The following is a 22166-nucleotide window of genomic DNA, read 5'->3' as shown; positions in this document are numbered from 1 at the left end:
GCTTATGGCAGCTAGATTCCCTTTTCTGTGTGACATTTGCAGTGTCTGCCATGTAAAGATCTCTAGGCACTTAACTCTGAAGTCCTGTCAAGATGGTAGAATGTTCATAGTCTGTAGTTGGGGTTTACTCTTCTCTCCACTGACCCTTGGCTGCTGAATCAAGCCCCGGTTTTGAAAAGAGATTTTGTAATAGGAATGAGTGTGGTTTAGGGAGTTGCAACTCTCCTTACCACAGCACCTCAGGTATGGGGAAAAAAACAGGTCTCTTAAAAGATCCACCCTTCAGAGCCCACTCAGCTCTGCCAGTGTTTCTTCATTAACATTGCACAAAGCCTAAAGTCTTTCTCTGCTTAGCATATATGGAACTAGGTTTTCCACTTCCTACATTTGTGAATGGGCATGGGAATTATTACTGAAATGGTAAGAACTCTGGCAGGAGACGCATTGTGCCTGCTGCCGTACACTTGCTGGTATGCTGGAAAACATTACCCTAAATGGCTGTTTGTCAGGAATGACAGCTGTCTGCACTTGTATCTTTCTGCGTTGGGCTAATGTTGTATGTAGTCAAATGTGCTAGCCTGGAACAGAGAAGGCTCACTGGGATTTTGGTTAGCTCCTGCGGTGCATCCAATCATTTACTGTGACCAGAGGTGATCCCAGGAACAAGGCTGTCCTGTAAAATAACTGGCTTCCTGCACAAGTCAGATTGTGATCTCAATGTACTCGCGTCACCTAGCTTGTGTGGCCAGTGTTAATATCTAAACTGAATTTAATTAAACTGTTTCTGAGTTGTCTGTGTGAGAGGTATGCCTCCTTGGGAACTTCCAAATCACTCTGTGCAGCAGAACGGACCGATCCATTTTCAGTGAAAGCTTCTTTGTCTGGACTTGTTAGAGAGACGCCACCGTCCTTCTCAGCTTTGGTGAATGTGTCTAGTGTTGCAGACCACCTGGCTGTTGGTCTGCGCTATGTCTAGAACTAACACAAGGCTAGTGAGGTGTAGAACCCAGTGTCAGTAGTGTGCTGAGCCCCAGTGGTAAACGCAGAGACTGGTGGGAAGCTCCAAAGGAGAGTTTCATTGTCCACAAGCAACACAGAGACTTATGGGATTTTACACAGGGGCCAAGGGCCAAATTTTCACAGGTATTTAGGCACCTAAAGATGCAAATAAATGCCTAGTGGGATTGACAAAGTGTCTAAGCACTTTTTCAAGGGAGTCAGGCACCTAACTTACATAGGGGTTTTGTAAATACCACTAGATACCTATCTGCATCTTTAGGCATGTAAGTACCTTTGTAAATGTGGCCCTAAGGTTTTAGCATCTTATAGGCCAGCTGTGGTTCTGAATAAGGGATTTACTCTTATGCCAAGCTCTGGAAGAACTTGAACTATTGCTTCCGTTAGATATTCTTATTGGCTTCATTGATGTACAACAAGGGAGATGGCTGTTCCCCATCTCTGACACACAAGCAGCAAGACCTGTATAAAGATGGTGAGAATATTACCAACTCATCCAGTGAGAGTCTGGAAATAGAGCAAGTACACTGCTCTTCAATGAAGGAACATTAGATTGCTCTAAAGACAAGCTCTGTGCTGTTTCTTCCTGGAACCCCCTCTGCACTCAGATATTGGGCTTGCATGGCTTGATTCACAAATGAGCAGTTGATTCCTCCACCTGTCTGAGATTAATCGGATCCTCTGAGTGGATAAGGCTGACGGGTGGTTAATTGTCACATGGAGGTGGCATGTAAGGAAAGTTTTTAACCATATCTTTGTTAAAAGGCTGCTGTTTCTTTTATAACTCTTTCTTGTCATGTGCTGAGTGGGGGTGGGTAGAGACTGGGGGAGGGGGGATGCTGAAAGCCTTTATCTTCATTTGTGCCATCACCTAGTGTTTATTACTCAGTGATTGGCAGCTTTCCTGCGCCTGTCTATCAAACCCACGTTCACTGCATTTCAATTGCCCTTCACTTCAGATTTCAGTATTGTGAAATCTACATCTTTGTAGAAAAAGGTCGTTTTGCTCATGGTGATGACAAGCCCAAGACTCTTGGGTACCTGCTCCAGTCACTTGTGATTCCACCAAACAAAGGAAGCTCCAGAAATCAGAACAATCTGTCAAGTGACTGGTGATAACTGTTTCCTGGAAGAGTTGATCTGCTACTGTCCAGACTTTAGACTTGTAAACAGGGAATTGTCATCAAGTGGGTTTGTTTCTTGTGGGGGTCCCCTAGGGATCAGTTCTTTGGCCTATGCTGTTTAACATTTTTATCAGTGACCTAGAAGAAGACATAAAATCACCACTGATAGTTTTCAGATAACACAAAAATTGGGGAAGGAGGATAAGTCACTGATACAGAGCGATCTGGATTGCTTGGTAAGGTGGGTGCAAGCAAACTGTGTTTTAATACAAATAAATGGAAATATATACATCTAGGAACAAAGAATGTAGGCCATGCTTACAGGATGGGGAACTCTACCCTGGGATGCAGTGACTCCGAAAAAGATTTTTGGGCTTATGGTGGATAATCAGCTAAACATGAGCTCCCAGCGAGATGCTGTAGCTGAAAGAGCTAATGTAATCCTTGACTGCATAAATGGGAGTTATGAGTAGGAGTTCACCTTGAATCATCCCTTGAAATATGTGTTAACAATTTATGCTAAACAGTTCCATCTTGTATTTAGCAGTGACACTATGAGTTAGTTTCCTGGACCTGAAGAAGAGCTCTGTGTAAGATCAATAGCTTTTCTCTCTCACCAACAGAAGTTGGTTCAATAAAAGATATTGCCTCACCCACCTTGTCTCTCTAGGAGAAGAAAGGTTATTGTACCTCTGCATTTGGCTCCGGTGTGATCACTGCTGGAACACTGTGTCCAGTTCTGGTGTCCACAATTCACGAAGGATGTTGATTAATTTGAGAAGGTTCAGAGAAGAGCCATGAGAATGATTAAAGGATTAGAAAACCTGCCTTATAGGATAGACTCCAGGAGCTCAATCTATTTATCTTAACAAAGAGGAGGGTAAGGTGACTTGATTACTACATAAGTACCTACATGGGAACAAATATTTGATAATGAGTTCTTTAATCTAGCAAAGAAAGTTTTTGTAACATGATCCAATGCCTGGACATTGACGCTAGACCAATTCAGACTGGAAATAAGGTGTAACTTTTTAACAGTGAAGGTAATTAACCACCGGAACAATTTACCAAGGATCATGGTGGATTCTCCATAACTGGCAATTTTAAAATCAAGACTTGCTGTTTTCTTAAAGCTATGCTTTAGAAGTTATTTGAGGGAAATTCTCTGGCCTGTGTTATGTGGGATGTTAGACGAGATGATCACAGTAGCCACTTCTGGCCTTGGAATCTATGAAAGAAGCCGAAGTGTTCTTAGGGTACGTGTACACAGGGAGAAAAAAAACCTGCATCATGGCTGCAGCTGGCTCAGGTCAGCTGGCTTGGGCTGTGGGGCTAAAAGTTACTGTGTAGATGTTTGGTCTGGAGCCTGAGCTCTGAGAACATCCTCCCTGGCAGGCTGTCAGAGCTCGGGCTCCAGCCTGAGCCCAAACCCAGAGATTTACATGACAGTTTTTCAGCATGGAGCCCACGCTCTGCAAGCCTGAGTCAGCTGACCTTTCCAGCCCCAGATGTTTTAGCCCTGTGTGGATGTACCTTCATTGTCTCCAGGCTGCACCAGGGTTTAAGAGACAGGAGCATCCTCCTGGGTTAGTACCTGGTTTGGCAAAACCAGCAGTGAGAACATGTCCCAGATGCTTTTCGTTGTGTGGAAACTCTGCTAAGTAATGGGAGAGGGGATTTTAGCTTTCTTCCTAAATTGTTCAGCTTTCTGACTCCTCTTCCATTGGAGAGACCAATTGAAATAGTTGGAGCAGTGCTGTGTGGGCACTGGGTAATGAGGGGCACACCTGGAAGTGTAGTCTCCCTCCCCTTTTTACTGAGAGTCCAAGATTTGCTTTCTATTAATTGTTTTTATTGTAGGAAGGTGCATGTATGTGTGAAATTTCTGGCTGGATTTGAGAGACAAAACTGAATGATATTGATTACATGTAACTAGATGTAATTTAATAATCACACTTCTCAGTTATATAATTACTGTAAATACAAGTAATTGCTTAACGAAAGCATGTAAATTGCAGAGTAGACATTAATGTAGGGTAAACCGCTTTGGATCCTTTGAGAAGTGACCAGGACCCTTTTGCCCATGGACATCCATACACAGCAGACCCTTTCTAGATTTGGTGCCTTTGCTCACTCCTCTCTGCCTGTGGATGACATTTTCTAGTTTAGGCTAGCTGTGGCCGTTAACACCCATCTATTGAATTAGCTTCTTCCAGGCTCTGTGTGTGTTCGTGTAGGGGGCTGCCATGTGGGTGAAGGGGCAGAGAGCTGCTTTCACCCTTTCTTGGAACAACAGAGGAGGATCTGCTTTTTACCCCTTGAGAGAGGATCTGGCACCCTGAGGACAAAAAAGTAAAGGGGTAATGAACACCATTATCTTTTGGAAAGGGCCCTGGGCAGAACCAGAAGGTCTTGAGGAAAATTTCAGGGAACATTTGCTAATGGCTTGCTGTCGATCAGTGTTTGTAGCAATAGATACAACTGTGTCATAAAGCCAACAAACAGATATGCCATTTTTACTGAGGGGGAAATAGCATCTGTACAGTATGCCCGGCCTAGCAAAGCGTACAAGGTTAAGAACGCTGGAAAGTTTTTGTTTTTTTTTTATCCCGGGGTTGAGAGTGCAGCTGATAGGCAGGACTTTGTGGACAGAAGTGCGCTCCCACTTTCATTCACTCATAGGGGAGCACTGATCAGCGTTTATGTTGGGCGCCCCATCAGTGCCTGGGCCAGTGAAGCTAATAATCAAACCGATTTGAATCGGACCGATTTCGGTGGTGAATCCTGGTCATCACGAGGCATGTTGTGCATACACTAAGGGCTTGTCTACATCACAAAGTTGCAGCGTTGGTGAGGGGGTTACAGCGCTGCAACTTAGGAGGTGTACACATCTGCAGGGCATCACCAGCGCTGCAACTCCCTGTTTGCAGCGCTGGCCGTACTCCCGTTTTGTCTCGGGCGTAGAGGATCCAGCGCTGGTAATCAAGTGTAGACACTTACCAGCGCTTTTCTTGACTCCGTGGAATAAGCAGGTATCCCATCATACCTGAGGAAGCCTCTGGTAATCAAGCAGGTCTCCTTCCCCGGTTTGCTCTCGCATTCCCCGAACCCCCGAGCAAGCAGGTCTCCTTCCCTGCGGTTTGCTCTCGCGTTCCCCGAACCCCCGAGCAAGCAGGTCTCCTTCCCTGCGGTTTGCAGGGGGGTTCGGGGAACGCGAGAGCAAACCGCGGCGAAGCTGGTCTCCTTCCCCGGTTTGCTCTCGCGTTCCCCGAACCCCCGAGCAAGCAGATCTCCTTCCCTGCGGTTTGCAGGGGGGGTCGGGGAACGCGAGAGCAAACCGCGGCGAAGCTGGTCTCCTTCCCCGGTTTGCTCTCGCATTCCCCGAACCCCCGAGCAAGCAGTTCTCCTTCCCTGCGGTTTGCAGGGTGGTTCGGGGAACGCGAGAGCAAACCGCGGCGAAGCTGGTCTCCTTCCCTGTTTGCTCTCGCGTTCCCCGAACCCCCGAGCAAGCAGGTCTCCTTCCCTGCGGTTTGCAGGGTGGTTATGGGAATGCGAGAGCAAACCGCGGCGAAGCTGGTCTCCTTCCCCGGTTTGCTCTCTGGTTCCCCGAACCCCCCTGCAAACCGCAGGGAAGGAGACCTGCTTGATCGGGGTTCGGGGAACGCGAGAGCAAACCGCGGCGAAGCTGGTCTCCTTCCCCGGTTTGCTCTCGCGTTCCCCGAACCCCCCTTGAAGCCGCCCAACAGCGCTGCAGTGTGGCCACATCTAACACCACTTGCAGCGCTGGTTGCTGTAAGTGTGGCCACTCTGCAGCGCTGGCCCTATACAGCTGTACTAATACAGCTGTAACAACCAGCGCTGCAAAATTGTAGATGTAGACATACCCTAAGAAGACTCTTTCATACAAAGTGGTGAATGGATTTGGGAAGGGAGACTGCTGTTTGTGGCATTACTAGGGGGCTTGTTAGGTGTCTCTTTGGGAGCCGAAAGGGCATGTAAAGATCCTTCTCAGAAGCCAGGAAAGGCTTGTGTCTTACTGCAGCTAGGTGTCCTGTGTGGTATGTCTGCTTCCTTTACTAGCTGCAGTATCTCTGTAGAAGAGAAACTCTTCTATGACCAAGTCTTATAGGGCAATTGCTGTAACCTAATCATGATCGTTTCCGTTACTTCTCCCACCCTGCTGGTTCCATCACTGTGCCTTTTGTACAGAGACTTCAGTTTCCTTTTCTTCTCTCCTTGCTGAGGGGCAGCACCAGAGGAAGCTGCAGTTGCCTGCTCAAAGCAGGCTTGAAAGCAGCAGACCTAGGAGCATGGAGTTTAAACTTGCCGATCTGTCTCCCTTTCCCTTCCCCAGATATGAGCTGGCTGGGTATTAACTCTTGGGTGCAGGATAGTTTTTTTTAGCATACTGAATGTCATTTACCGTCAGCATTCTCAGAGGAGGCCTGTGCATGTGGGGGGGATATAGAGGGAAAGCACTGGGCATTTATACAGTGATAGAAAATGTTCTCAATTCTGCTTTCCAAGCAGTCTGTGAGTGTTTCTGAAAGAGGCAGATAGAGAGGCCAAGGGGAGCACGATAGAGGGCCGTCAGTCGCTGGAGGCCTGTCATAGCTGAGTACACAATATAAAGTTATGACTGCTCAGAAATCTCTTCCTGGGCATATTTTCAGAGCTTTCACTGGAACCACAAACCAGGGCCTAGGACAGCTTATCTATATAAGGGGGACCAGCAGCTTTTTTTTCAGTGTCTTCCTCTTTTGTTTGTCAGGATTGTTCTTGAATTTGCTCTTCGCCCTTGTTCTTGCCTCTCTTTTATTTATAGACAGAGTATAAGCCTTACTCAGTGTGTTTTCAGACCATCTTTATTTTGCTGCCCTGAGCTTTCTGCTAGGATTTGATAAGGTAGGAGTGAAGGGAGAATGAAAGAATCTAGTAAGAAGCTTGGCCTGATCACCTTGCGTGCCATTGTGCCAACTGGTGCCTAGCATCCTTCTGCCAGGGCTGTTGGTCTGTCTGGCACAAATCAAAACGTGAATTGTCCAAGAAATTCCAGCTCGTCTAATATGGCTGCAGCAGCAACCTGTGCAGACTTTCTGGGAGAATTTGGCTACTAACAGTTAAATGTTTTCACTGTTCGTGCCAAGAATGCTCCAGCTAAACAAATTTCCTTAAAGTCTGGGGTCTGCGCTCTCCCTCATTTGGCTTGTCTTCCTTTCCATGACCAAATTCTTTTACCTTGGGCTTTTGTCTGTGTGCACGCTTGTGTGTCCACAGCACTAGGCCGGCTTGCATTTGAAGATAGTGGCATTGTATATGCAGGAATATGAAATCTCTGATTACTCCCAACCCCTCAGATACATTGTTGCTGTGTGGATACTGTCTCTCTTCTCCACCTCCCCAGGAGTTGAGTGCAATCCCACTGAGCTACTCCATTTTGATCTGCCAGGGTGATTCTTTTGTTCTCAAACCAGTGTGCTTAGAATTTTATTTCTGGCCACATCTCCTGTAGATACGAGTTTCCAGGGCATTCTCTTAACCTAAAGCTCTGGTCCATTGTCTGAGCTGTGTGGTAGGGCTTGCTGGAGTTGGGAATGGCACCTAGCTCCAGCAAGGGGGAATTTGAGTTTCTGGCCGCCTGTGCGGCAGTAGGTATGACCAGCCAGAACAGAACAGCTACAGAGAGAAGAAAACTAAGCAGACAGCTATGTTGAGCCTCTTGTCCCTCTTGCCAGCCAGAGATCAGAGTGAATTAAGAAATAGGAGGTGGTTTTCCAAGTTTCTCTTAGGGCTGAGGCTGTTCCATATCCAATAAAACGTGACTTTACCAAAGAACCACCTCTGTCAGGTTACAACAACACTGCATACACAGTTGTCATTTTAAAGGGCCAGGAAGGGTACATGTGTGACTCAACAGCATAAGTCAGTCAGAAATAGATGTTGTCAGGATTACATTTTTGTTGGTAAATGTCGATGAATGTCCATGTCACATAAATGATGAAAAAACATTTCCATTGATGAGGATCTAAGTTTACAAATAGACAAAGTAAGAAAAATGCTGCTTGAAAACTTATTAGTTTGCCTTAGGGACATTTACTCTGTATATTTAGACTGTCATGTTAATCTTCCTCCCCCCAATTTCATTCAACTGTGAAAATTAAAACCAATAAAAATCTAAAAAAGAAAAAGAAGCTTATGAATAAACATTGATATCATGCATGAAATTTATATTAAAAAATTGAATTCTGCCCAGCCTAGTCATCAAGTTCACCTGCATTTTAGCATAATGAGCACTGTGCTATTTATATAGCACCATAACTTTATATTGTGCTTGAGAGATTCTCTACCCAGAAAAGCTTACACCTACCTGAGACAAACATGGTACATGAAATTAATAGGGAAGGCAAGGTCATGGATTAATACAAAGGGATCATATGTATTTGCCATTCTATGACTGCTTGGAACATATTTTTCTGTCCTGTCCTCTGATCTTTCCTTTGCGGGAGTCACCCCCCCCCCCACCCAAGGATCAGCTCAAATATTGGCTCTTTGATTTCTCATAAATATATGTCCCATTGATAGGGATAGATATTACAGTCAAACAGTCCCTCCAGGGGTGGGAGGTAAGAATGGAAATGGGGAATACGCCCCCAAAGGCGGCTATTCATACAGGAACAAATTAATTCTGATGAGAGCTGTTTTAAAGGCCATAGCTTTTTGTTTTTCCTGCTTTCCAAATTGCATAGAAATTTGGGAGTCAATGACATGCACCTTGTAATGGTGTCAGTAAATTAAGATAAATCTAAAATGAATAAATGAGAGTAGGTAGGAATAAATGAAACCACTTTTGTGTTTGGGTAAATATTTGCTGTTAACCATCTTCCTTCCTCAGATTGTGATGCAAGGATGTTGTGGCTTTTTCACCATTTCCTCTGCTCAGAGATTTGTGACCTGTTGCCATTTCTGTAAATATTGCTTCGTTTCTTTTGTTTAGGAAACCAGAGGCCTTTGTGCATTGAGCACTGAAAATGTTTGTTGATTCATCTCCTATACTGTGGTTTTCAGATCATCTGTTAGGGAAAGCAAAGATGTCTAGTTACTGATTGTTTCCTCCTTCCCTCCAGGGGCTGTGATTGGAGATGGACAGTCAGCTGTGGCTAGCAACATTGCCAATACCACCTACCGGCTCCAGTGGTGGGATTTCACCAAGTTTGACCTGCCTGAAATCAGCAATGGTAAGCTGGGAAGGGAACTAATGCCTCCTTGCAAGTCCCCCCACCCATTGAGCCCCATGAACACCAGAAATTCTCAGAATTCCCAAAGGTCCAGTCCAGCGCACTGGATTTCCTGATGTGATTGTCACTTCAACTGGAGCCATTAAATAATTAACAGGCATGTTGGAATCATGTAGGGTGCTCTTACCACTCTGTTTTGCCGACATGCATCTTGTAGACTGCATCTAGGGTTCTTTGCGTGGATCAGTTTCTGTGGGTATCTCCTCAAATCCGTGAACATTCTCATGAGTGCAGGAGAGCTGCCTGGAGTGGAAGAGCTGATTAGGTGGTATGCTGGCAGCACCCAGCTGGGTTAGAGTTTGAAGTAAGTACTTGGTCTCTTGCGTACCATACTAACACATGATTGGAACTGTAACTGTAGCTTCTAATGACCCTTGGGATTTATGGTGTTTGGGATCTCGAAGAGAGCCACATCCAGGTCTCTGGCTGGAGGTAGAAGATGAAAACATTATCACTGGACTCTGCTCTTTTTTCCACCCTTCCCCCGCCAAACCGCCCTCCTTACCCATGAAACAACTGAGTTGTAGATCAGTGTTTCTCAACCTTTTTGATACCAGAGACCAGTTGGCTGCCTTCCTAAATTGTGTCAGGGAGATCTTAGGGGCCGGGGCCGGGGCCAGTCCACGGACTGGTTGTGAGAAACACTGTTGTAGTGTATTTCTGTGCGGCAGAGTGCAGCCTTCAGTGACTCGATGTTGCTTGGAGGGGCATGGATTCTGTTTTAAGGAGCCCTCTTCTTTCACAGGTAAATATGTGATGCCTATCCCAGGAATAAAAGCAGCTACTGTATATATAGGGATAAGAGTGCTGGTGGTCCCGTGCATAGAGGGAGAGTTGCCTTGCTTCCTTTTCTCTCTCTCTCTTGCGCCTCCCCTAGAAATCCATAGGATGGTGTTTCGAGGGTCACACCCTTGCTGGAAATGAGAGGCCCATTTCCAAAAGTTGCTTCTTAATTTTGCATGGAAAAAAGTAATTAAATGGAATCTTGTTTGTCTAAGGGGCATTGTATCTCTTGGGGAGTAGCAGGTAGCATCTTCTCAGGTGTTGTGAGCACTATACCAGATGTCAGTGATTGGATTAATTTGTAGTACTAATCAGGTTTTTTAACCTGAGGAGCAGACCTGTGCCCAAGAGCAGGTCTCTGCCTTGTTGTTTACAAGAAGTATTCCCTCTCTAGTCAGAGACCCTGGCACAAGAATAAAGCTGCGATCAGAGACCAGGAAACGTTGCTGCTGGTTTAAAATCCTCTGGGCTTCTCCACATGCTTTTAATGGATTTGAAAAGTGTTTCAGCTGCTAATAGCTCTTCTGGGCTCATCTGGTTGCCCTGGAGCAGGCTGCTGTTAAATTTTTGTGCAGAGTGTTTGTTTATAATTCATGGAGTCCCATAGAAAGGCAGAACCATCTGCTTCTCGAGGCATCAATATTTCAAACTCCTCCCTCTCCCCTGCTAGGACACTTCCATTCAGAGATCATTTATAACTAGCAGATTACTGGACTTGAATATTTCTGTCTTCTGTTGCCATCATGCCCATCCTCTCTGTCTGTCTGCAGCCTCTGTCCCTGCTGCAAGCCTGTGTTGTGCCCATCTGGCTCCCCGCTCTGTGCCTGGCCAGAGCCTTGCTCCAGGCCTGCTTGCCTTCATTTATTTTAGTTTTAAAATGTTTAGGTATTTCGTTCTCTATTTCCTTCCAACTCCTCACTCGCTGCACCCAACTCTGACGCTTTACAGAATGGTTTGCGACATCTTACAGAAATGGTTTACAATGTGTGGTTCATGGACCCCTGCTCTTGTTGGTTCAGTGACCAGAATTACTCCAGAGCTCCACTTGAAACCTGAGACCTTATACTGAGGCACAGAGGAAAGAGTACACCACTGGGAACCAGTAACTCCTGAGCTATGATTGCCTGTTACTGAACCCTGATGTGTAGGGCCTTACCAAATTCATGGTCCAGTTTGGTCAATTTAACGGTCCTAGGATTTTAAAAATAGTACATTTCACGATTTCATCCATTTAAATCTGAAATTTCACGGTGTTGTAATTGTAGGGATCCTGAACCAAAAAGGAGTGTGTGTGTGTGTGTGTGTGTGTGTGTGGAGGCAGGTGTCACAAGGTTATTGCAGCGGGAGGGAGGTTGTGGTACTACTACCCTTCTGTGGTGCTGCTGCTGGCTGTGGCACTGCCCTCGCAGCTGGAGAGCGGCAGCTGCTGGCCAGGGCCCAGCTCTGAAGACAGAGCCTCTGCCAGCAGCAGCACAGAAGTAAGGATGGCATGATATGATATTGCCACTTTTACTTCTGCACTGCTGCCTGCAGAGCTGGGCCCTCAGTCAGCAGCCGCCACTCTCCGGCCGCCCAGCTCTGAAGGCAGCAGCAGAGAAGTAAGGGTGGCATGGTATGGTATTCCCACACTTACTTCTGTGCTACTGCTGGTGGGGCGCTGCTTTCAAAGCTAGGCACCTGGCCCACAGCCACTGCTCTCTAGCTACCCAACTCTGAAAGCAGCGCAGAAGGGTGGCAGTACCGTGACACCCCCTCCCCCTAAAAAAAATAACCTTGCGACACCCTCCCCCACCCCCGCAACTTCCTTTTGTGTCAGGATCCCAAATTTGAGAAACGCTGATCTCGCCTGTGCAAAGAAATGTAAAGTCATGTTAATGGGGACTACAGGGACAGAAATCAAAATGGAAGAAGAGAAAGAGAAGGTGGACAGTTTTACATATCTTGGAAGTACCATCAGCCAAGGTGGTACTAGTTCCGAGGAAATAAGAAGAATCTGGAAGGCAAACGCTTCATTTGGAAGACTCAGAAACATCTCCCTCAAGACAAAACTGAACGTGTACAAAGCAGTTGTTATCGCCATCACAATGTATAGCAGTGAGACATGGCAACTTACCAAGAAAGATTTGCAAAATCTGGATGCATTTCATTACAAATGTCTGAGAAGGATATTGGGAATAACATATGGAGATAGGAAGATTAATTAGGAAGTCAGAAAAATTACTGGACAAGGATACTGTCCTCTTGCAAATCTGCAAAAGAAGACATCAGTGGCTGGGACATGTGCTGAGAATGGAAAAAGAACACTTACCAAATACCACCCTTGAGTGGAAGCCAGAAAACGCAAGAAGAAAGAGAGGAAGACCGTGAATAACATGGAAATGAACAGTTCTGAACGATATCAAGCACCTCAACATGAAATGGGAAGGTTTGGAGAGAATGGCAGTTGGCAGGCAAGGATGGTAAATGTGGCTAGCCCAATTTGCAGAAAAGCATGAGATGGTCTAAGGAGGTCTCCCCTGTGAAATCTGTATAGTATTGGGTAAAAGCGCACACACAAGACCAGATTTCATGGTCCATGGTGCATTTTTCATGGCCTTGAATTTGGTAGGGCCCTATTGATGTGACCTTGAGCCATTTCTTTCCCCTCACTTTCACTTCTTTGCCAAGGTCCTGATTAATCACACGAGTTACACCAATTTAACCAAAATCAGCTTGCAAACCATACCTCTGTGGGACATACTTTTATATCTCTTGAAGCCCTCTATACTGGGTTAGCTTGTGCCTGTAAGTTTCCTGGCAGGATAGCTCAGTGGTTTGAGCATTGGCCTGCTAAACCCAGGGTTGTGAGTTCAATCCTTGAGAGGGCCATTTGGGGATTGGTCCTGCTTTGAGCAGGGGGTTGGACTAGATGATCTCTTGAGGTCCCTTCTAACCCTAATGATCTATGATCTATAAAGCAATATGAGGAGGGATTAAACTGAAGTAAGCATATCCACACAGGGTTTTGGTCTTTTTAACTTTGCCTTTGTCTATATGCAAGCCTGCACCATATTCATTAGAGGTGTGTTTTTTCAACTGGTGTTAGTGAAACTGATGAAAGTTTGTGTGCACATACTTGTATTTTGATTTGAGTGGCTTGTTTCAGTTCAAATTAATTTTGGGGGTGTATTTTGCAGGATTAAGCTAAACCCAAAAGACAATTTTAAGCCCATATAAGAGTGTCTACATACAGACTTACACTGGTTTCCCTAAGACTATGTCTACAGTAGAGAACTGACAGCAGCACAGCTGTACTGATGCAGCTGTGCTGCTGTAAGATCTCCCATTTAGCCACTCTATGCCAACAGGAGAGAGCTCTCGCAACAACATAGTTAAACCATCCCCAATGAGCAGCGGTAGCTACATCAGTGGGAGAAGCTTCCCCCTACCCCCCAATACAAAGCTCTCCACACTGATGCTTATGTTGGTGTAACTTACATCACTCTAAGGTGTGTTTTACACCCCTGAGTGACATGAGTTTTGCTGACAGAAGTGGTAGTGTAGACATCACCTAAATCAGTTTAGTTGAACTAGTGTTCCTTGATGTAGACAGGCTTGCCTCCTCTTCTGCTGTGTTTCTCTATTTCTAGTGCATCAGGCCTGCCTGTCATGGGATGGCCTGTAGCCTAATTACATTGAACTGTGATTTTGTTAGTAGTTGATTGGGACACTTTCAAGGAATATCCAGATGCTGCAGAGGTAGTGATAAGGCATTCTGTAGCAGTGCTCTTTCCTTTGTGTCAATACTGAACCCAGTGCCCTGTTGTGGTGCTGGGGGTATTGTGCTATTGGAGATGCCATCTTTCACGTGAGATGTGAATCGGGAAGAGGATGTCATTAGCAAAATGAGGTTAGATAAAACGGTCTTCATCCAACTGTTTCCCAACGCATAGGCAGCTATCCTAACGCTTGAGGCAGGAATTCATGGGACGTTGCCGTGAAGCTTAATGCATCACAGAGAATGCCAGGGGAAAAGAGGTTGTCTCTGGACAGGCTTATGCTAAGAAATTGAATCCCTGAGAATGTGACTCAGTGTGGCCCTGTTTTATAGCTTCACTCCTAATCAGTTCCCATCGCTACCTGAGAAGCCATGGTTTGAGGTGAAACTTGTCCATTTGCAGGAAGATGTTGATGTGTCTAAGTAAATCCTGGAAAGCAAAAGTGGTTTGGGGTTTAAGGCTGACACAATGATACATCCCAAATTTGGGATTGCCTGCAGGGTCCATTTCCCATCAAAAGGAAGATGATGTGGCCAGCAGCCATCTCGAAGCAGCACTTCCTGCCACAATTAAAAGAGGGGAAGATGAATTTGAAATGAGGGTGTATCTTTCATTGAAGTGGACACTTTTGAGCTGGGGATGGCAATGGTCTTGTTGAATAGTTACATTATTTGTGACCTTAGCTGTGTGGCAGGAGCACCCTGTCAGTGGGAGATAATGTGAGAGAGAGACAAACACACATTCTTTTGAGAAGCCTCGGACACTGCAGAGATGGGCAGCCTATAGACAGCTAGAGTAAAGACTGTAAAATCCCATCTTGTTCCCTACTGATTTGTCTTTTTTTCCATTGCTAATAAGCTTTTATTTCTTCCCTCCCTCCCTCCCCCCACCTTTGTTTTTAAAGTGTCCCAAAATGAACATTACTCTTTGTTTTCCTTGTGGCAGAGCCATGATTGTTAAGGTTAATATTTTGTCATGGTTATTTTTAATGAAAGTCACGAGCAGGTCACGGATAATAAACAAAAATTAATGGAAGCCCGCAACCTATCCATGACTTTTACTATAAATAACCAGGGGAAAGAGGGGCTGACTGGGGGAATTGACAGCCCAAGCCCCAGTTGCGGCCTCTGGAGTAGGGGAGGACAGCTTCAGCTGTGTTTACTGGGAGGTGGGGAGGGGAGTGGGATGACAGCTCCTGTTGCTGGGGTGGTGGTGCAGCTCCGGCTGCAGCTGCTGACAGCTCTGGCCATGATGGTGGGGGCAGCTCCATCCCTGGCTGCGGTCAGCTGTGCCCATGGGGGGGTGGGAGGGGAGATGGTTAGCTCTGGCCCTGGGGGAGAGGGGAGAGACCACTCTAGCCGCAGCTGCTGGCAGCTCCAGCCCCAGTTGCAGCTGCTGTGACGGGAGTTGAAGCTAAAGAAGTCATGGAGGTCTGTTAACGTCACACAGTCTGTGGCCTCCGTGACTAAAACATATCCTTAATGATAGTCACCATGTCAGCAGTGGACTGGGAAGTTGGTTTGGTGGCAGAAGCAGAGCCAACACTGCCCATTTGTTGTGTTTTCTTCTAGTGAGTGTTGCTTATTTTTTCTCAGCAACAAGGTAATGATGTACAGTAAATTGATTAGCAAATTTTGAATACTCCTCTCCAGTTTATATAAATTAAAGTAGGTGAAACTTGTAGCATAAATCTCTTGCTCATGACCCTTTTAAATATAGTCTGTCGTCTTATGCTGCTGAGTGCTCAGTATTTTGATCTCTAACGACTTTGGGCAAACTGGTCTTGTTCCACCTCACTTAGTCACAAGCCAGAAATCTATTATCCTATGTAACATTGGCCGTGTCTCAAGATGGGAGACGATCAGCACCCACTGATTTGTAAGCCCTCTCCCACACCAGTGTGCGGCATGGAAATTATAATAAAGTCTTTGAGAAACAATATATAGCCGTGAAGCAGCCCATGAAGAAGATGAACACTGAGGGCAGCTGGGAATGTGTGGAGTATTCTGGCTACTGCTATTTCCTGAGATACCCATAGCAAACAGAACGCTGCTTTTGCTGGCATTCCAAGCCTGCCTTGGTTCTGAGCATAATTGTGCTGTAGGTGTAATGCACTCCAAGTTGGCACAACAGCTTAATTTGTTGTCTGATGTCTCTTTTGATCTGTTCTGTCAGCACAGTGGCTGCATTAACAATGTGAAAGAAAACAGGAGATGAAAGGGCAGCCTTGTCACGATGATTTTTACTGAAATAGCAAACTTTTTTCTAAAATCATCTGTACTGGCTGTTCCTATAGAGCAGGTCCCAAAGAGTAACCACCTAGAATCTTGTAGGGTGTATAGAGAGCTCCACCCACCATGACTTGGAAAGTCCTGAAATCCCTGTTCTTTGAGAGTAACTGCTTGTACCAAAAACCTGCTGATGGTTGCTGAGATCCCCACTTCTTGAGTCAAGACTTTTTCCTTCCTGGCAACCTGGCATCTCTCAACCTTGAATGGCAGTGCTACCTCTGCCCTGACCATATGTAAACTGGGTAAGAGAAGCACATTCACAAAGTCAGTGTGAATAAGATCTTAAAAGATTGAAATGCAGGATGCTCTCCATGTACAGTGCAGCTGGCATCTGTGGTGATCTCATATTCCAGGTGCACATCAAGTTGGGTAGATGGCTCACTTCTGGCAAGGAAGCTGACAATCTGTCTTGCTAAGGGGGCTTCACTATATGCAACAAATTTAAAAAGGAACAATGCTCTGCAGATGTCTCATCAGATACTCCATATAATGTGTGCTGCTGCTTTGTGTCTGCTCCCTTGCCCTGCTCTCCTCTTATGGACTGATACAACCACCAGGCTCACACTTTACTTTCTAATATCACCTCAAACTGGCACTGTCTCAGGCTAGTTTGTAAATTGCCATTTCTTTTCCTCCTGCAAACTTCTGCATTGTGCAAAGCATTCCAGATGGAATGATCTCTAGCCATTCTGTTCTGTACTGTATCCACTCATGCATCTTTAGACTGCAAGCTCCTGGAATTGGTGTTTTGTCCTCTTTTGCGCAACGGTATATATTTTGTAGTGCTCTGTACATTTATGGAGATTTTTTTTACAGAAGCAGACCTCTATAGTTAGTTATGGTTGTTTACCAGTTTCTGTTGGAACCCCTTGTTTTCAGTATCATCATATTCTGACACTTTCACTTTTATGGCATGAAATTCCTAGATTCCAAGGGCAGAAGTGACTGTTGTGATCATCTATTCTAGGTTGACCTTATATAACACAGGCCATAGAACTTTCCCAAAATAATTCCTACAGCAGAGCTTAAAAAAAAAAAAATCCAGTCTTAATTTAAAAATTGTCGGTGTTGGAGAATCCACCATTCCAATGGTTAATTACTCTCATCATTAAAAATTAACACCGTATTTCCAGTCTAAATTTGTCTAGCTTCAGCTTCCAGCCATTGGATCGTGTTATACCTTCCTCTGCTAGACTGAAGAGCCAAATATCTGTCCCCAGGTTTATACATATAGACATGCATCCAACCAAGTGGGTATTCACCCACGAAAGCTCATGCTCCAAAACGTCTGTTAGTCTATAAGGTGCCACAAGACTCTTTGCTGCTTTTACATATAGACTGTGATTGTCACCCCTGAACCTTCTCTTTGTTAAGCTAAACTCACCATACTTGACATCATCCAAGGTTGAGCAAAATGGTTCAGCTGTTTTAAGTACAAGAAGAGTATTTTTTGTGGGAAGTGGAATTAATTTGTCTATTCTTAATTCTTGTAACTATTTTTGATCAGTTTCTTAGATGAAATAGCAGGAGTTGAAATTTGGAATTGGCAGGGACCAGCCTTCAGAAAAAATACCTTAGGAACAGAGAAAATTGGGCTTGATTTAAGTTTGGGCCTTTCAAAAGTACATAGCATGCATGCCCAGCAGATTTCTTTTTACTAAACTCATTGGTTGCCCAGCTGAGAGAGCATTTGGTGCACCTATGTGTAGTTGTAGCCAAATATATTGAGTCCTCCTGCAGACTATGTAGGGTCTGAATAGGTTGTGGGAAGGCCCCGTGCACTTTGTAAGTTGAGGCAGCACTCCATAGGTGCCTTCAGCTAAGGTGTGTGGAACAGCATGTTCCATTGCTTTTTGTAAAAACAGTTCCACAACATGGAGTTTAAACACACTAATGTTGCAAATGCTTTGTAATCCACTGAGTTTCATAGTCCTGGAAAGTGAAGGTGGTTCTTAATTTCCTTTGTAAAAAGAGCCTATGCAATTCTGCCCCAGACCTTATTGAGAATATTGCACAGTTAAGCCCTCAGAAATCCCGAAGTGCTAATGTTTAAGCTGCATGGGTAAACTTCTCTCTGCCCCTTGAGTATGCATTACAATAATCTGTTATTACTTTAGTGCCTAGAGCCGTCAACCAAAATATGCAAGACAGACAAATGGTTATGATGGGAGGCTATACAGGCACAGTGGAGGGGAAGTGAGTCGCACAAATTTACACATCAAGTCAGGAGCAGACCCCTGGCCTCCTGACTCCCAGTGCAGTGTCTTGTCCACTAGACCATGCTGCCTCGTCTATCTCGAACTGTTTCTCAAATACAATAGCATACAATGTACTTTTTCTGTTTTATTTTTTGCTTTAAAGAAGTTGAATGATGGGTTGGAGATGAGGTGTTTGGGCTGGCCAGAGAAGAATACTCTGCCAGCGAAAACTGCCCTTTCTCGCTAGCCATATCTAGGGTGGATTTGGAATGCTCACATCAAAAGTGGTCTTTCTTATCTGGCATGAGGAGTGTTTACCCTTTATCTCCTGTTTACTGGAGCAAGTAAAGGGAATATAGCTTTAGGCTGGCAACTCTGTTGAGTTCTGAGCTCTTTTAAGATGTCTGTGTGTTTGACTCCTGGTTTGCCGTATGTATTCTAATTACCCTAAAATAATGGTTTCTAGATTTTCAGCATACACTACAGATTAGCAGGCAGATTCTTACTGACATCTCTCTTCAGAATCCACTGTCTGGGTCCCCTACTCATCTCCAGTTCATAAACACAAAAGTCACTGTGGCAACTACAGCAGTTACTAACATGGGAAAAATATCAGGAGAGTGGTTAAAGACAATACATGTCTTTTCAGCAGCTGGAAATAAAGACTCTGTGAACAGCCACCTCTCTGTGGACCTCAAGTGTTCAAAGGTCCACAGTTCTAAACTCATGTTCTAAACTATGCCATTTTTAGCAAAGTGTGGTCTAAGGATGAAGAAGGTGGTTTGATAGCATGTAATCGGCCTTGGCTCTCTGCTTAAGGTTGCAGATTCCTCAAAATGTCTGTTCTCCATTTTGGAATAGATTGTATTCCAGTAGGGCTGTAAATAATGTCGGACCTTTTTAAGGACACCAAAAATCTGTAACCCTTTTGTATGGAAGATCCCTATCTCTGGTGCCAGGCTTGAGCCTCAGTTCTTCCCAACTACAATTTTACTTCTTTAACCCCTGTTCCTTTCTTTCCTTTTCCTTTGCAGCTTCTGTGAATGTGCTTGTTCAGAACTGCAAGATTTACAATGATGCTAGCTGCGATATCTCTGCAGATGGACAGCTCCTGGCAGCCTTCATTCCCAGCAGTCAGCGGGGCTTTCCTGATGAAGGCATACTGGCTGTGTATTCTCTGGCACCTCACAACCTGGGCGAGATGCTGTACACAAAAAGATTTGGTAAGAATGCATTGGGAGATGGGATGGGAGAGGTCTCAGGACTGTTACTTCAGGAGCATACTCTTAGCATGGAAATGGCCTGATCTGAAGATCACAGTGAAGTAACATGTCACTGCTCTAAGGAAGATCACATAATTGATGATCTGGCCAGGCAATGACATGGCACTGCCTATGGTGAAGCTCCTGTTGGTGAAGTCCTGGCTGATGATGAGAGCACTGCTGTGAAGACGTTGCACTACGTAGTGGAGTCCTAGTTGCTAGTGGGAGGAGCTGTGAGGAATCTCCTTGCAGAGTTCTAACTGGCATTGGTAGGGCTCTCCTAGTTCAGTGGACACTGCAGCATGAGCTCATTACATAGTGGATTATAAGGCAGATGAGGGAGTAGACAATTAATGAGGACAAAGGCCAGTGGCTCTGCAATCCCTCAAGGGAAATGTCACCTATTATGTTCTATCCCCAGGCCCCAATGCTATTTCCGTGAGTCTGTCTCCAATGGGCAGGTACGTGATGGTGGGACTGGCTTCCCGGCGCATCCTGCTGCACCCTTCCACAGAACACATGGTGGCTCAGGTCTTCAGGCTGCAGCAGCCACATGGTGGAGAAACATCCATGAGGGTCAGTATTCGTCTGCTCCTACAGTGCTTTGTTTCTGTGTTGGTGTCTTGTTTAGCTGGCTCTGTGGCTCAGTGCTGTGGTTGCTGGCTTATGAGGCTATGGGTCAAAAGTTCCCATCCCACTGAGTGATTAAAAATCTACTAGGTACTTGTATACCACAGTAATGGACCTAAATGGAACAGAATTGTGAAAGTTTACTACGGCTTGAAGCCTGACATCAACCATGCAGCAGTTTTGTGTCTGTAGCGTGCCCCATGCTTGGAGCATCCCAAATATGAACATTACTACTGCCGGGTCAGCATGTGTGGCAGCCGTGGCGTGCTTATAAATATCTTGCACCCAGCCTGGGGTGTTAGAATTGGTTTCACTAAGGAGTTGAAGGAGTCTCTCTGCTGGGGTATTGGGATTATTTGTCAACTCTGTTTGAAAAGTGCCTAACTTCTACCTGGAGAGCAGCCACCAGTGATTGGGAAAGGGCAAGAGTTCGGTTTAGTATCCCGTCTGAAGGCTGAGCATGATGCGTACCACATCAGTGCAATGCTTATATCAAATAAATGCACTCTTGCTGCACTCTGAGTGAATGTTTGCTATCTAGCATAACACAAGTGCTTGAGCTGGTGTGGATGAGGTGTTGTTTTAGGGGTGAGTGAGGGTTTGTGCTTGGGCTCTGTGGAAGATATCAACCCTGTAAGTCTGATATTTGTAGAGTCCGTTTATCTCCTCCCAAAACAATGGGCAAAGTTAACAAAATGTGCACAGTGATCCCATCAACCACCGCTGAAATGTAACCACTTCTACTGTAAAACATAGCAGCTGTTCAATAGCAGTGCTGCACAACATTCAAGTTAGGCAGTGAGGATGAAAACCATGCCTAGTTGAAACTGCAGAAGGATGCTAAGGAGGCAGAATGATGTACTAATCAGAATTTAAATCTGGACGGGATACTGGAGTTAATTCCTATACACTTGAGGACAGTGTCATGGCATTTTCCATTACCGCTGAAGCACCACACTGGATCTCTACATCTCTGAAATATGCCTGTGGTTAATGTGTGTCTTTTTTTTTTTTTTTTTATCAATAATTACCAAGTAGGTGTCCCAAGTAGTGAGCTTTGGCTGCGAAGCAATGTGGATTAGTGTGTATGCCTGACTGACTAAGGTTTTGAACCTTTTCATTTTGAATGGTGGTAGCTTTACACAGTGGAATAGCTTCCATAATGCTGTTCTGTGACCGATGCTACAAAGCCACAAATAGCATTTTCCTGTGAATGTTATCTCTGATTTTGGCAGTGCTTTCCCAGAGTGTGAGAGTTGCTCTGAGACATCCCTGTGTAAGAATGCAGGGGAGACACTCCCTCTCTCTATTGGGATAAATTGCTTGGCTCTGCTTCATAACTCTGTGGTCAGTCTCCAAACTGCAGAGAGAGGGACATCCCAGCATAGATCATCTAATGGTTAGCCGGGGCAGAGGCCTGAATATGGATGTGAGCAGCAGCAGTGTATAGTGTGATAACTGCACTTCTCACTGGTACTAAAATGTTTTCCATCTTCAGCTGTTTGAGGATCCCTCTGACCTACCCAAGTTTCACTACCATAGATGGGTGTGTCACTTCACAGGACCCTCTTGTACCACATCGTAAAAGTTAAAGGTGGAATAGTCCTCTTCACATCTCATCCATTCCTACAAAGAGCCAGGCCAGGATTATTCCTTAAGCCTATTCGCTAGATAAAATACCAACAGAAGGGGCTTCCCTCCCTTTCTGTGGGGACTGTTCCTCAGCCAACTAATTCTAACTATTAAGAAATATTGCCTCATAGTCAATCTGTTTTCCTTTTCAATTCCATTCCTCCAACTTGTATCCC

At 45.1% G+C, this 22166-nt stretch overlaps 1 protein-coding gene across 4 annotated transcripts in view; it reads left to right on the top strand.

Annotated features, from left to right (window-relative positions):
* Positions 1-22166, top strand: part of AMBRA1 (autophagy and beclin 1 regulator 1) — a 197552-nt gene that overhangs the window by 122346 nt on the left and 53040 nt on the right. For all 4 annotated transcript variants that reach the window (XM_050955228.1, XM_050955227.1, XM_050955229.1 and 1 more), the window contains exons 12-14: positions 9266-9376; positions 19501-19689; positions 20150-20304. In XM_050955228.1, coding sequence (XP_050811185.1) covers positions 9266-9376; positions 19501-19689; positions 20150-20304 — 455 coding nt within the window. The remainder of the gene's footprint in view (positions 1-9265; positions 9377-19500; positions 19690-20149; positions 20305-22166) is intronic.

Source organism: Gopherus flavomarginatus, chromosome 5 (genome assembly GCF_025201925.1).
Source record: "Gopherus flavomarginatus isolate rGopFla2 chromosome 5, rGopFla2.mat.asm, whole genome shotgun sequence".
In the NCBI taxonomy this organism is placed as follows: domain Eukaryota; kingdom Metazoa; phylum Chordata; order Testudines; family Testudinidae; genus Gopherus; species Gopherus flavomarginatus.
The sequence above is the reverse complement of the archived record's forward strand: the minus strand, read 5'-3'. Positions and strand labels throughout refer to the sequence as shown.